Source organism: Drosophila albomicans, unplaced genomic scaffold (genome assembly GCF_009650485.2).
Source record: "Drosophila albomicans strain 15112-1751.03 unplaced genomic scaffold, ASM965048v2 utg000142l_pilon, whole genome shotgun sequence".
Lineage (NCBI taxonomy): Eukaryota > Metazoa > Arthropoda > Insecta > Diptera > Drosophilidae > Drosophila > Drosophila albomicans.
The window spans coordinates 12995-26173 of NW_026263530.1; the positions used below are offsets into that span (position 1 = coordinate 12995).

At 34.7% G+C, this 13179-nt stretch overlaps 1 protein-coding gene across 1 annotated transcript; it reads left to right on the forward strand.

Moving 5' to 3' along the window:
* Positions 1 to 12076: 12076 nt before the first annotated feature.
* LOC127566285 (putative uncharacterized protein DDB_G0281311) lies at positions 12077 to 12902 on the forward strand. Its single transcript, XM_052008303.1, has 2 exons — positions 12077 to 12100; positions 12158 to 12902. The coding sequence occupies exon 2, from the start codon at positions 12579 to 12581 to the stop codon at positions 12885 to 12887; it is 309 nt and encodes a 102-aa protein (XP_051864263.1). The 5' UTR covers positions 12077 to 12100; positions 12158 to 12578; the 3' UTR covers positions 12888 to 12902.
* The last annotated feature ends 277 nt before the right edge of the window (positions 12903 to 13179 follow it).

Genomic DNA, 13179 nt, shown 5'->3' on the forward strand with positions numbered 1-13179 from the left:
GTCCGTTTGGTTATCTGTCCGTTCGTCCGTATGAACACCTAGATCTCAGAGACTATAGTAGATAGATATAGATCAAGTTTTTTTTTCAAATTTTTGCCACGCCCCCTTCTACCCTCGAAAATCAAAAAAAATCGAATAACAAGCGTAATTTTAAACCTAAAGCTGGTGTATACAATAGTAACTATAGTATTTTTGAGTCCTGAAAATTTGATTGCGATCAAGATAAAAATGTGGAAGGTACTAAAGAAATACTTTTGTATTTTTATACAATCTGGTACATTGTGCCGTCTATGTATATTTTTGAATGTGGTACTATATCAATATCTCAATTTACCATTTGGTATATTTTTAGTAATTTTTGTATTTTTGGTATATTTTGAAAAAATACCCCAATATTTTGCTTTTATTCAAAATGGGTAGCGGGTATCTCACAGTCGAGCACACTCGACTTGTTTGTGTTACTGGCATGATCAGCTTAAAAGAATGCAATTTTTCGTTCTCCAACTACACATTTGTATGGCATAATTCCAGGTTTGTTTACATAAATAAAAAACGTAAATAGTAAATTTTACTTATGTATATGCCTGTTGCAATTCTCAAGTGGTTCTAGTGTGTTGTTGATAAGGACTCATCCGTCAGCGGCAGAGGTTGGTGGAAATTTTTATGGTTTCGGCTAGGAAATATTGTACGAGGGCTGTCTGATAAATAACCGTCCTAACCATGATGCACGCGCTTTTTTGAAAATTTTTTATTTTTCTACATAGTCTCCTTGTAACTCCACACACTTCTCCCAGCTATGCTCCCATCCAGTGTTGCCAAAGTTTTGTCGAGAAAAATAAGCTGTTTCTGTTTCCAATTTGTCCTTTTTTCCGGACAGATCTGTCCTGTTTTTAACGTTTCATCCGGAAAAAATTGAAAATCCGCATACTTGAAATCTGTCTTTTTTTTATTTTTCATCCGGAAATCTGTCCTTTTTTTAAAAATCTAATATAATTCTTTATTTTTCTAAAATAGTTGCTATCACGCTCCAATTTTAAATTTATTAGTAGCTGTAAAATTTGAAACAGGTTGTAAACTTTTCGGGCTGCCATATCTATATCGACAGTTTGGTAAAAAATTAATCGAAAAACTATTCACGGTTTACTTGCACTCTCTGTTTCGGTACTGAACACACAATTTCAAAATTTGTATTATTAAGTTAAAAATGCAAAAAAAAATGTATAAGCAAAAGTTTCGGGACTGTTGGCTACTGCAGCCCGATTTTAAAGATTGGATTAGCCGACATAATTCAGACATTAACAGGGCTTATTTCAAATACTGCAAATGCAGTATTAACTGTAAAATTGACCAAATAAGAGTGCACATCATGACGACAAAAAAAACATACCCAAAATACATCAAGTTTAGTGAAACAAAGTAAAATTTATTTCGAGCCGGTCAAATCTTCAGAAACTTGTCGCCAAGAAGCTGAATTAGTATTAGAAGTGAATTAGTAAAAACACATTTTGACGCCAAGAAGGTTAAATTGCACAGAACCAAATGCACTAACCTTATTAGAAATGTAGTGTCTGACAGACACTGCCTGTGCCTGAAAAGTATCTCCAAATAATTCATGGCTACTTATGAGGACAGCAATAATGACGAAGGAAAATATTGGCATCACTGCATCGGACATCCCCAGCCTCACATCTATTGGCTGTTCAACAGCGAGGATGCCAGCTTGGATAACGAGACGAGAATCGAGCTCAATCGCCTTGTCATCCATCATGTGCAAAAGTGGCACGCGGGCGTCGTTCAATGTTTTGCCCGCAATCAGTTGGGCGAGGTGAGTGACAAGTTCCTTAATGATGTGGCTTAAGTCTAGGATACCTAGACTTTGGGTTTATCTTTATTGAGGTAGTGAATATCTAAAGTACAGTTAAGCTTTTGGTTTGGTATTTTAATCTGTAATCTGTATTTTAGCTCGAAATAAAATATGAATATGCTAAAATTACATTTTTATGTGCTGGGTTGTCCTTGCAAATTTTCCTCCTGCTCCTCTAGGAGCCTTATCTTTAATCGTAGCTCCCTCATTCTGAGTATATGCTCCTGACGCATATTTTGATTAGCTAGCTTTGTGTTCAAAGCCTCAAGCCTCTTGGCCTCTGCGGCCTCACGCATATTTTGATTAGCTAGCTTTATGTTCAAAATCTCAAGCCTCTTGGCCTCTGCGGCCAGCTCTTGCTTTTTACATTTGAATTCTGCCGTTTTCATCCGAAAGTAACTTCTGCGCTCATCATAATGTGAGTTCTGACCGCCGCCCGTCGTCCCACCTCCTCCCTCACCTTGAACATCTCTTGGCATTGTGGCTGTGGCCTGCGGCACTTGCACACCCGAGATAGACGTCGTGAATGTCAATACCCCGTTTGGATGAGCCATCTTTAAATAATTTTTAGAATTATTATAATTGCCAGTCTAGGAACTTTAGAAATTGAGTTTTCAGTTCAGAATTCAGTCGACTTCTATCATAAATGAAAATATGCTGCTTGGGTGACTTGACAGCTTTTCCTATCTATCAAGTTGACAGCTTGGGCATTAAGTCCTTAGATTGGCCAGAAAACAGCCCAGACCTTAGTCCAATCGAGAGTGTTGGGGCCTATATGGGGGCCAAAATAAGAAAGCGAAAGCCCAAAACTATGGAGGAGCTAAAACAAATTATAGAAAAAGTATGGATACACGATATAACGAAGGAATATTTGGATTCCATTTACGATTCTATGCCCAATAGGGTAAAATCAGTAATTAAGGCCAAAGGCGGCATTTCTAATTATTAAGCTAAATTAAAAAAATATGTCTAATGTTAAAATTGCCTAGATTTAATTTTTTTTTATAGTTAGTAAGGTGTTCAATTGGAAAAAAATAGTTTTTGTTGAATTTTTTCATTATTATTACTATTATGATTTTTTTCATTAAGTTTGCCATAATAGTGAAAAGTCGTTAAAACTAAGGTGAAACCAAAAACAACATTTTTTTTAATATTAAAAGCAAATTTAAAATAAAAATTGGTATGCACTTTTATTAACATACCATCAATTAACTTGTTAAAAAAAAAATTGGGCGAATCCGAAATCATATAATGAAACCACAGGCCCTGAAAGTTACAAATTCGTAACCCTTAAAAGTGCGGCTTTTTTTGTGGCGCTGACTGTACATATGTACATATGTACATATTTGCATATACACATATGCATGTTACACGAGCTTATGGTAAATTAATAAGAAGAAGAAAGCGCGGTCAAAATGATAGAAAAGAAAATTTGTCAAATCAAAACAAAACAGATTAAACTGTCGACAAACAATAATAACAACTGGCGCGTGCCAATCACTTGTAGTTGCAACAACAACTCTTGCAATGTGTATACACATACACACGGGAAAGCACACATGCATACAACCCACCCCAATTCTAGACAGTTTGGCATTTATAATTAGATAATATTTCTGAAATAAATAATAATTGTTTTCATCGGCTAATAATTAAAAAAAGTATAATTTTGTATATATTTTCTGAAAAAATATTGTTTTTATTTTTATATTTTGTAATATTTTAGTTAGTAAAAAATTGTATCAAAAGTTTTGATAAAAAAAAAATAAAGATTTATAAATGAATATTTAATTTTTTTAATTTGTAAAAAATGAAAATATAAATAAAAAATGAAAATAAAATATAAATAAAAAAAGACGGGATTTGAACCCAAGCACTTTTCCACACCCGCCAACACATTACGAGTAAAGCCAACGCACTTTGAATTTCGCCGGCGGTAAATTGCCAGTATATAGGCACGAAGAGTCGAAGGCACGAACAGTCACTCGACTTCATCTTCGAGACTTTCGTCGCGGCAAAACAAAATTGACGTGCGCTAGCTGCTTGTCAGTGAGGCAACTGCACGTTGCAAAACTTCACATGCATACCCATACTGACATAGGTGAGCATGTAGATACATGCACGCATACATAGAAGCGAGAGCAGAGCGCAACGAAATGCGCCCGTGCTCATCGCTCCGCATTTGATCTGCGACTGAACTCAACGCTGCGCGCTGCGTTAGCACTTCGAATTTTCGAATGAGCCGAAGAGGCTCGGTGTTCGAATCGCAGCGCACGACCCGACTGGGGCGGCAATAATACTGTTTTCAATGGGACGTTTTGGTTGTATGGCGTGACGCATCTATGTATTGTATGGTTAGTGCAAAATACATATATCCTACAAGTTTATACTAACACTAAACAATTATTTATACATCTAACATTTAACTAACAAAATTGGATTATTAACATATATAAACATAACTTTAATAAAATATATTACATTAACTACTTTTTCTACACATATGTAGTCGTGGTGCGCACGTTTTACATTATCCAAAAAAACTTTGCTTACTTTTAGGCTTAGTTAAATTCTGCTACGACAAGCGTAAAGCAGATAGCTAAAAAGGCTTTCAATGATGAAGAACATTGTTAAAATAAGAAGCAGGCAATTACTCATAATATTTAAATCAAAACAAAAAAAAAAATTAAAATGAATGAGAATAGCTTAGCCACGATTAACTCAACCATGAATTGCATAAAATAAATACAAAATTTTGATGGTACGGATACAAGTGAACTAATAGCACAAATAGATAGATTGGGAGCAGTTAAAGCAGATCATTTAAAACATTTTGGTGAAAAAGAAACTAGCGACGTTTTAATGGATATGTTAAAACCGTGTCGAGTTGAATCAACCATAGAAGAATATTATAGTAAAATTAATGAAGTGTCTAATAGAGTACACAATCGAATACTAATCCAAAACGATGATACATACACTACTTCCGAAGTAAACCCGTTTTTAGAGACAACTTACCTGAACCTACTAAAACAATGATATTCGTGAGAAATCCGCAGTCCTTAGATGATGCTTACAAAATCATTGAAGATGCTAGATTTTAAAGCTACACATTATACGGGCCGACTCGAAAGAATAATAAATACAATAAACCAAACTTTAGAACCAATTTTAGTAACGATAATAAAAATGTAAACGAATTGATAGTAACACAAAGTAGTTCTAGTGATGCTAGCGGTGACCAACAAGATAATGCTACAAAAACTGAAAATCGAAGATCTGAAGGTGGATTTAGCGCAAATAATAGAAAGCAGGGGTATCACAATCAGTCGAATAATAACACAACAAAAAAACTCCAGTTACAAAGAATGATCTTGCAATTTATTCAAAGACATACAAATACCCCGAAATACATAAAGACGAAGTCAATCGGCAAATAGAAGAAAGGTTAAGTCAAGGTATCATCAGACATTCAAAAAGCCATACAATAGCCCTTTATGGGTAGTTTAAAAGAAAATGAACCAGTCTAATAAGCAAAAGTGGCGGCTCGTTGTAGACTACCCGTAAACTATATAAGGAAACTATCGAAGATCGCTTCCCCATCCCAAATATAGATGAGATTTTTGACAAGTTAGGAGGCTGCAAAATATTTTCAAGCCTAGATCTCGCGAAGGTTTTTATCAAATAGAAGTGAACATTAAAGATATACACAAAACCGCGTTTTCAACAACAAGTGGACATTACGAGTTTCTTCGTATGCCTTTTGGACTGCGGAACGCTCCCTCGACGTTTCAAAGACTAATGAACAACATTCTTAGTCCCTTTATTGGGCAATTTTGCATGGTCTCCATGGATGACATCCTTATATTTTTTTTAAAATATAGAAGAACACGTCAATCATCTTAATTCTGTATTCAGCTGCCTATCTAAAGCAAATTTAAAGCTCCAATCAAACAAATGTGAAATTATCAGAGAGGAGATCGAATTTCCTGGCCACACTATAAATTCAGAAGGTCTTAAGCCAAGTCAAAAGAAAGTCGACGCAATCTTTAAAATAAAATTACTAACAAAACCAGAAACAAATTAAAAGTTTCTTAAGAATCACAGGTTATTTAAGGGGTACATAAAAGACTACTCAAAAATTGCACAGCCCTTGATAAAATACTTAAAGAAAAATGCTAAAATGATCAAGAATACACAGAAGCTTTTCAAAAACTAAAAATCCTAATAACAAGCGACCCGATAGTCGTATACCCAGATTTTAATAAACAATTCACTGTAGTAACAGACGCAAGTAATTATGCTTTAGGCGCGGTGCTCATGCAAGGAAATAAAGTAAATCATGAACTTAACTATAGCACAATAGAGAAAGAGCTTCTTGCCATTTATTGGTCAACAAAATACTTCAAATATTACATTTACGGAAAAAATTTCATAATTAAAACCGACCATAGGCCCCTAGTTTGGCTTAACAATCTAAAAGAACCTAACTTAAATCAACAACGCTGGAAAGTGCAATTAAACGAGTTCGATTTTGACATAACATTTATAAAAGGCAAGGAAAACGCTTTGGCAGACAGACTTAGCAGAATTGTTGAATCATCTTCAGAGGAATTTGACAAAACGTACAAACAAAAGTAGATATACATAACACTGATATATTCACGCTAGAGATCAATAACAGTTTACCAGACATTATACATAACACAAACATAGAAGATGAAGATTTCTCTAAAAGTTTGATTCAATTTTTACTAACGAAACTGACGATTTGGCGATTTGACGATTTTATAAGTGTTACTGAAAAATGTCTAAACGTCTTTAAAATTCAAATAAAAATTAAAGAGGCAGAAAGTGATTCAAGTACATTCAAAATTTTGTATAAACAAAAAAAATAAGACACATTTTAAAACAAGTGGCGATGAGGAAAATATGCTAAAGTTCATGCAAGAAAAATTGCCTGAGAAAGGCCTCAGAAAAACTTAAGTTTATTTGTAAAATTTCAAGAAATTTATAGACAGTTTTTTAAAATAATAGAAATTTAAGAATTCTCAAGTCGTGTATACTATTTGAAGATATTAATGATAAAGAAAAAAATTCTAAAGATAATTGAAAACGAACACATAAAAAATAATCACAGAGGTATTCACGAATATTTGCATATACATATAAGAGAAAAATAATACATTAATTTAACATAGTTGTAATTAAGCAATTTTCTCCTGGAAAATAACATAAATGTGCACTTTACAACTCCTTACAAGAAAACCGGAAACTCGGACGTGGAACGATTACATCTAACACTAAATGAAGATAGGATTGTATAACGCGGATCCAAACAATACTGACACAGTTCAAGAAAATGTCCATAAAGCAATTATTTGTTACAATAACACAATACATTCAATTACAAACACTAGACCAATAGATTTATTTAATAACATACTTGGTCATGAAGATATTGTAAAATTGTCCGAAAAATTATTGAAAAATAAGCAGAATCTAAATGCGAAACAAAATAATTTAAATGAGCCAAACTTCGCAAATGTATACGTTAAGAATTACCAAGTAGGAAATCCAATCCAATTTATAAAGAAATAAGTAACCATAATCAAGCTGGTAACTACATGGTATCTAATGAAAACCCAACAAAAAAATTTATAAAGATCAGGTAAAAAGAAGATATAAATACCAAAATGAAAATGATCCAAATTAAGAACCTTTTTTGTATACACCTATTCAACATTTAATCACTGAAAATTTCAACAATATTGTCGAACTCGTGCTGGGGAGTCATGTACACATACCCTAACCTTAAGCTCATTATGTATGTACAGTATGTACACGGCAGCTAAGCTTTCACTAAAAAGTTTGAATCCTAGCTTATGCTGAGATTAGTAATTAAGCAGACTTGGAACAGTATGCATGTACAAATAAATTAATTGTAAGACTAAACTGAAGTCTTTTTTTGTGAAACCTATTTTACTCGACAAAGAAGTCGAAAGAGGTATTACATCGAATACCGTCACTATCAGCCCTATAACCGATTAAAAAGTCGTGGCTAAAGGCATCGATCATTTCATAGCTGAGACGAAGAGGTCTCAACTTTCCATCTAACTATATGTATTAATATTTTATTAATTTTTATATAAATCAGTTCAACTTATACTTATATATGGAAAATTCTCTGACAGAATTTGTGCGATCGTCTTTACAGTGAAACAAGTGAGATACCCGCTACCCATTTTGATTAAAAGCAAAATATTACGGTAATAATCTCAAAATATATTATTAAAATAAATATGCATGTATTCTCGATCGGGATTTGAACTCGAGCACCACCGACCGGGTGGTTAAAAAAAAATAATAACGTTTGCACCTCGAGCGGGCTCGAACCCGACCACCACAACATGATCGGCTTGCACTCTACCACATGAGCTATCGCATTGCTTATAAACCCTCTATGCATACGGATACTAATATAGATGAGCATGTATAGACTTATACGCATTCATATGTATGTACATAGCATTCGGTTTTGCTCATACAAAGTATTTCTTTAATAAAATCCACAATTTTTATTTATAATTGTTGTAAATACGATTAAAAAAAAAAAAAAGTTTGTACCCCGAGCGTGCTCGAACCCGAGTTCCCCGAGTACCATAACATGAATATGCTTGCACTCTACAAATAGAGCTATCGCAGTGCCTCCATGCATACAGATACAAATATAGAGGCGAGCATGTATATACGTATACGCATACATACAACACATACATAGAAGGCGTTTTTGCCCATATAAAACTATTTCTTTAATAACTTAAACAATGTTTACCTGATCGCAAAATTTAATTTCTTTTCTCAAAAAACTCTGCAAATTTACGTAAACAAGTGCAATTTTGTGTATCATGCGTCATTTGATTTGTGAGTGCTGTACGAGAAAGTTGATTTTTTTCCTGCGCGTCTTTTATAAAACAATCAGAGGTAAGTTGTTAATATTTTTAAACTGCTATTCTAATCTGATTTAAATTAAGAATATATTTGTATTTATGTTTACAGTTTTGAGGACCACGAAAGAGCAATGTTGGATGATAACAAGTAAGAAAGCTAGTCGGGTGTACTCGACTGTGAGATACCTGCTACCCATTTTGAATAAAAGCAATATATTTTGCGGTATTATTCTCAAAATATACCGAATATACTGCAAAATACTAAAATATACCAAATGGTATATGTGGTATATAGATATAGTACCGCATTCAAAATATACCATAGACGGCACAATATACGAGATTGTCAGCCAAAGCAACTCAGACCCTAGTAAGTAGGCGTTTTTGCCCATACAAAAGTATTTCCTTAATTACTTCCACAATTTTTTTCTGATCGCAACCAAATTTTCAAGGATCATAACTACTATAGTTATTACTGTATATACCAAAATTCTCTAGCTTTAAAATTACACTTGTTATTCGATTTTTTTGATTTGCAGGGGCGGAAGTGGAAACAAACTTGATCTGCGTGCAAACATAACAAATGCTGTCGAAAAAAAAATTATAGCTCTATCTCTTATAGTCTCTGAGATCTAGGTGTTCATACGGACAGACGGACGGACACACAGACGGACAGACGGACATGGCTATATCGTCTCGGCTGTTGACGCTGATCAAGAATATATATACTTTATAGGGTCGGAGATGCCTCCTTCTACCTGTTACATACATTTCCTGCTGGCACAAAGTTATAATACCCTTCTACCCTATAGGTAGCGGGTATAAAAATAGAAACTACAATGCGTTGTCCAGGGCGAAGAATATAGAAAACGGCGAAATAAATTAATTTTTTCTTTTAGCTAGATTATTTAGTTATAAGTTTTTTAAGTGTTTAGATAATATATAATTTTAAGTACTCATTGTTTTAGTTTAAATACATTTAATTTGAAGTACAATAAACATTTTATTTACTGCATATATTTTTGAACGTATTTTTATTTTGCATATTCCGAACTACGCACTAGAATCTAAGCACAGATTTTCTGCAAAAGCTGGACCACATATTTTCTACAAGAAACGCCGAGTACAAATTCTGCCAGCGCAGCGAGGGAAATTTAAATTTCCTTTGGCAGAATTTATACTCGACGTTTCTTGTAGAAAATCAGTTCCGCGTATACGGCAAACTGAAAGGATAAATTCTTTTCTCATCTTGTGTCTACACAAGACGTGACTGGAAGAAATGTTGTATATTGTCTGCTACTAAAACACAATTGGGCTGCGCTTATCTGTCAAGCGATCTGACCTTCTTAAGTCCTTGACAAAACTTAGCAGGAACTTTTGCTATTTGAAGCCAAACTGAAACAAGTAAGTTACATTTGATTAGTCAAATATTTGTTAATGGATGGAAATATTCTTTCTAACAGTCAGCTAAGCAATAAGCAGTTTGATTATAAAAAAAAAATGCAACAAGTTGCCGGTAAATCGCCTTTGGAGATAAAGTCAGAAATTATTAGTGATTTTGTGTATTATCCCTTTGTGTTCTGTAACTCAAAATATTAGCACCATAACCACAACGCTTACATTTACTAGTGCTACTAGTAATACAATTTTCACTATGGCAACTGCATCAACTACGACAATCAGCAGTGTTTGCTCTGCAGTGAGCATGGATAATAATTATGCGAATCTCTCAGTGGAGGTGCTACAATTGTCTCTCTAACGGTTAATAACACTTCTGGATTTTCGTCTCCTCCATTTAATGATGCTGCTACCAAGTTGAAGGTTACCCAAAAACATCTGTCGAGTAAGAGGAAGAAAACACTCTCACCATTTGGTAACTCTAAGAAGGTGCACAGAGAATTGTCATTTGGATCATCCACAGCATCAACCAGCAAGGCAAGCTCTAGGAATAGGTTTGCCTTACTAGACATGGAAGTCGACTTAAACAGTGACAGACATGTTGAAGATGGCAGTAGTGTTGCAGAGGAATGCCCTACTAGCTCTATGACAGCTACACAAACAAAATTTATCAAGTGATAATATGGAAACACATGACTCAGGCAATAGATCTCAACCTATTAATTGTGATAGTAATAATAATGCTAATGTTACTTCAAAACCACCGCAAATAGTTTTAAGTATTACAAACCTTAACGATCTATTTGATGTCATATCGGAGGTCACTAGTTTAGATAACGTACTAGTCAAAGTTATCCAAGGAGTAACAGCCAGAATTTTTCCCAAGAACTCTCAAACTTATAGAGCCATTGTTGATCATTTTGATAAAATGGAAATTGAATTCCATACGTGCCAATTGAAGGAAGAGAAGCCTCACAGAATAGTAGTTAAGGGGCTTCATTATAGCACATTAAGTAGCGAAATTGTTGCCAATTTTAAAGCTTTAGGCTTTGAAGCTCTTCAGGTGCATAACCCAAGATCAAGGTCTAACCGAGATGAGAAACATAACATATTTTTTATTAATATCAAGCCTTGTGCTAAATTAATGTTGTATATGATATAGCAGTAGGTAGGATATGGGAGTTCCAGGCCACTTTTTCTGCTCTAAATGATGATTCATCAAAAAATCATGGGGCTTCCGGGGGCACATTTTGAGCTCAAAATCGTGACTCATCAAAAAAAAAAATCAGCTCTCGAAACCGTGACTAATCTGTTATCAGTTCAAGGTTACTACGCGTTCAAGGTTACTACGCCGGTCATGAGCATGAGTAATGTTATCAGTTCAAGGTTACTACGCCGGTTACTACGGCTTTACTACGTCGGTCATTTCGCCGGTCAAAAGATTGTGAGTAATAGTATAGTAATAGTATAGTAATACTACATTTAAATGAGTAATACTATAGTAATAGTAGTTTTAATCAGTTGATTTTGTAGCAATCGCAACGTCATTACGCCGGGCAAGATCATGAGTAATACTATAGTAATATTACATTTAAATGTGTAATACTACTTTTAATCAGTTCATTTTTTCTTTGTGTGTGTTGAACCCCGCAAAGTCGTGAGTGGCGCGTGTGCGCGTGTTTGTGTGCTGGCGGCGGGGGGGCTGTTGTGGAGGGTTGGGCGTAGGTCTGGATTTGAGCGGAGGTCTGGATCTGGATTTGACCGGAGGCCTGGATTTGAGCGGAGGTCTGGATCTGGATTTGACCGGAGGCCTGGATTAGAGCGGAGGTCTAGATCTGAGCGGAGGTCTGGGTGGAGGCCTGGATCTGAGCGTGGGCATAGCTTATCTGTAAGTGTGCAGCAACATTGTAATTGTTTTTTCCTGTCTGTAGTTGATGTTTCTTAGTTTATCATATTCATAACTAGTATGAGGCCCTTTTGTTTTTAAGTGCAAGTATTGATAATTCCAAATCTCGTAAGCTAGCATTTTTTAATAGGGGGTTAAAAAATGTATACCAAATTGAAAGTTAGTTTTAACTTAAACGTTGAAGGAATCATGAGTGGCCAGTCCCCAGAAATTGCAACAACTGTTCGGTCTGATGAAGACGAAATGGATATAACCCGGAGCGACAGTACATCAAGTGGTAGTTCTATGGAAAACCATGTTGGATCTGATGTTGATGATGCAGAAGAGCTTTTCGCATTAATGGCTGAGGTAGATGATTACATTGCATTAATAGAAGATGAGTTTGAAGCAGAGGATGATTGGGAACCCATACCACCAGCAGTAATTAATATGATAGAGAACCGCTTAACAATAATACAAAATGGGGTTAATGCACGACGACTACGACTACAACAACTTAATGAAGCAGAGGCTGCTAGAGTTAACGCACCACGACAACAACAACAACAACAACAACAACAACTCGATGAAGCAGCGGCTGCTAGAGATAACACACCACGACAACCACTACAACAACTCAGTGAAGCAGAGGGTGCTAGAGGTATTACACCACGACAACAACTACGGCAACTCGATGAAGCAGAGGCTGGTAGAGATAACGCATCACGACGGCGCCGAGTACGACGACGACTACGACTATAACAACAACCCCAATGAAGGCTGTCTATAACTAAAAATAAATAAAAATGCAATAAAAAGTTGAAACATATATTTATAAATTTGTTTATTTAATTATCAGGTGGTATTCTAACAGCATCTAATTTATAAACAAACACTCCATCTTTACTTGCATTAATATTAAATGTCGTTTCATTCATTATTTGATAATGTAATGTTAAATTCTATACTTTTTTCATTTGTATTGATACTTTGATTATTAATATTCAATGGATTACAGTTTCCATAATTGAATAACAAAATAAATGCGAAGATTATTGTTTGTAGCATTTTGTTTTTTTTTA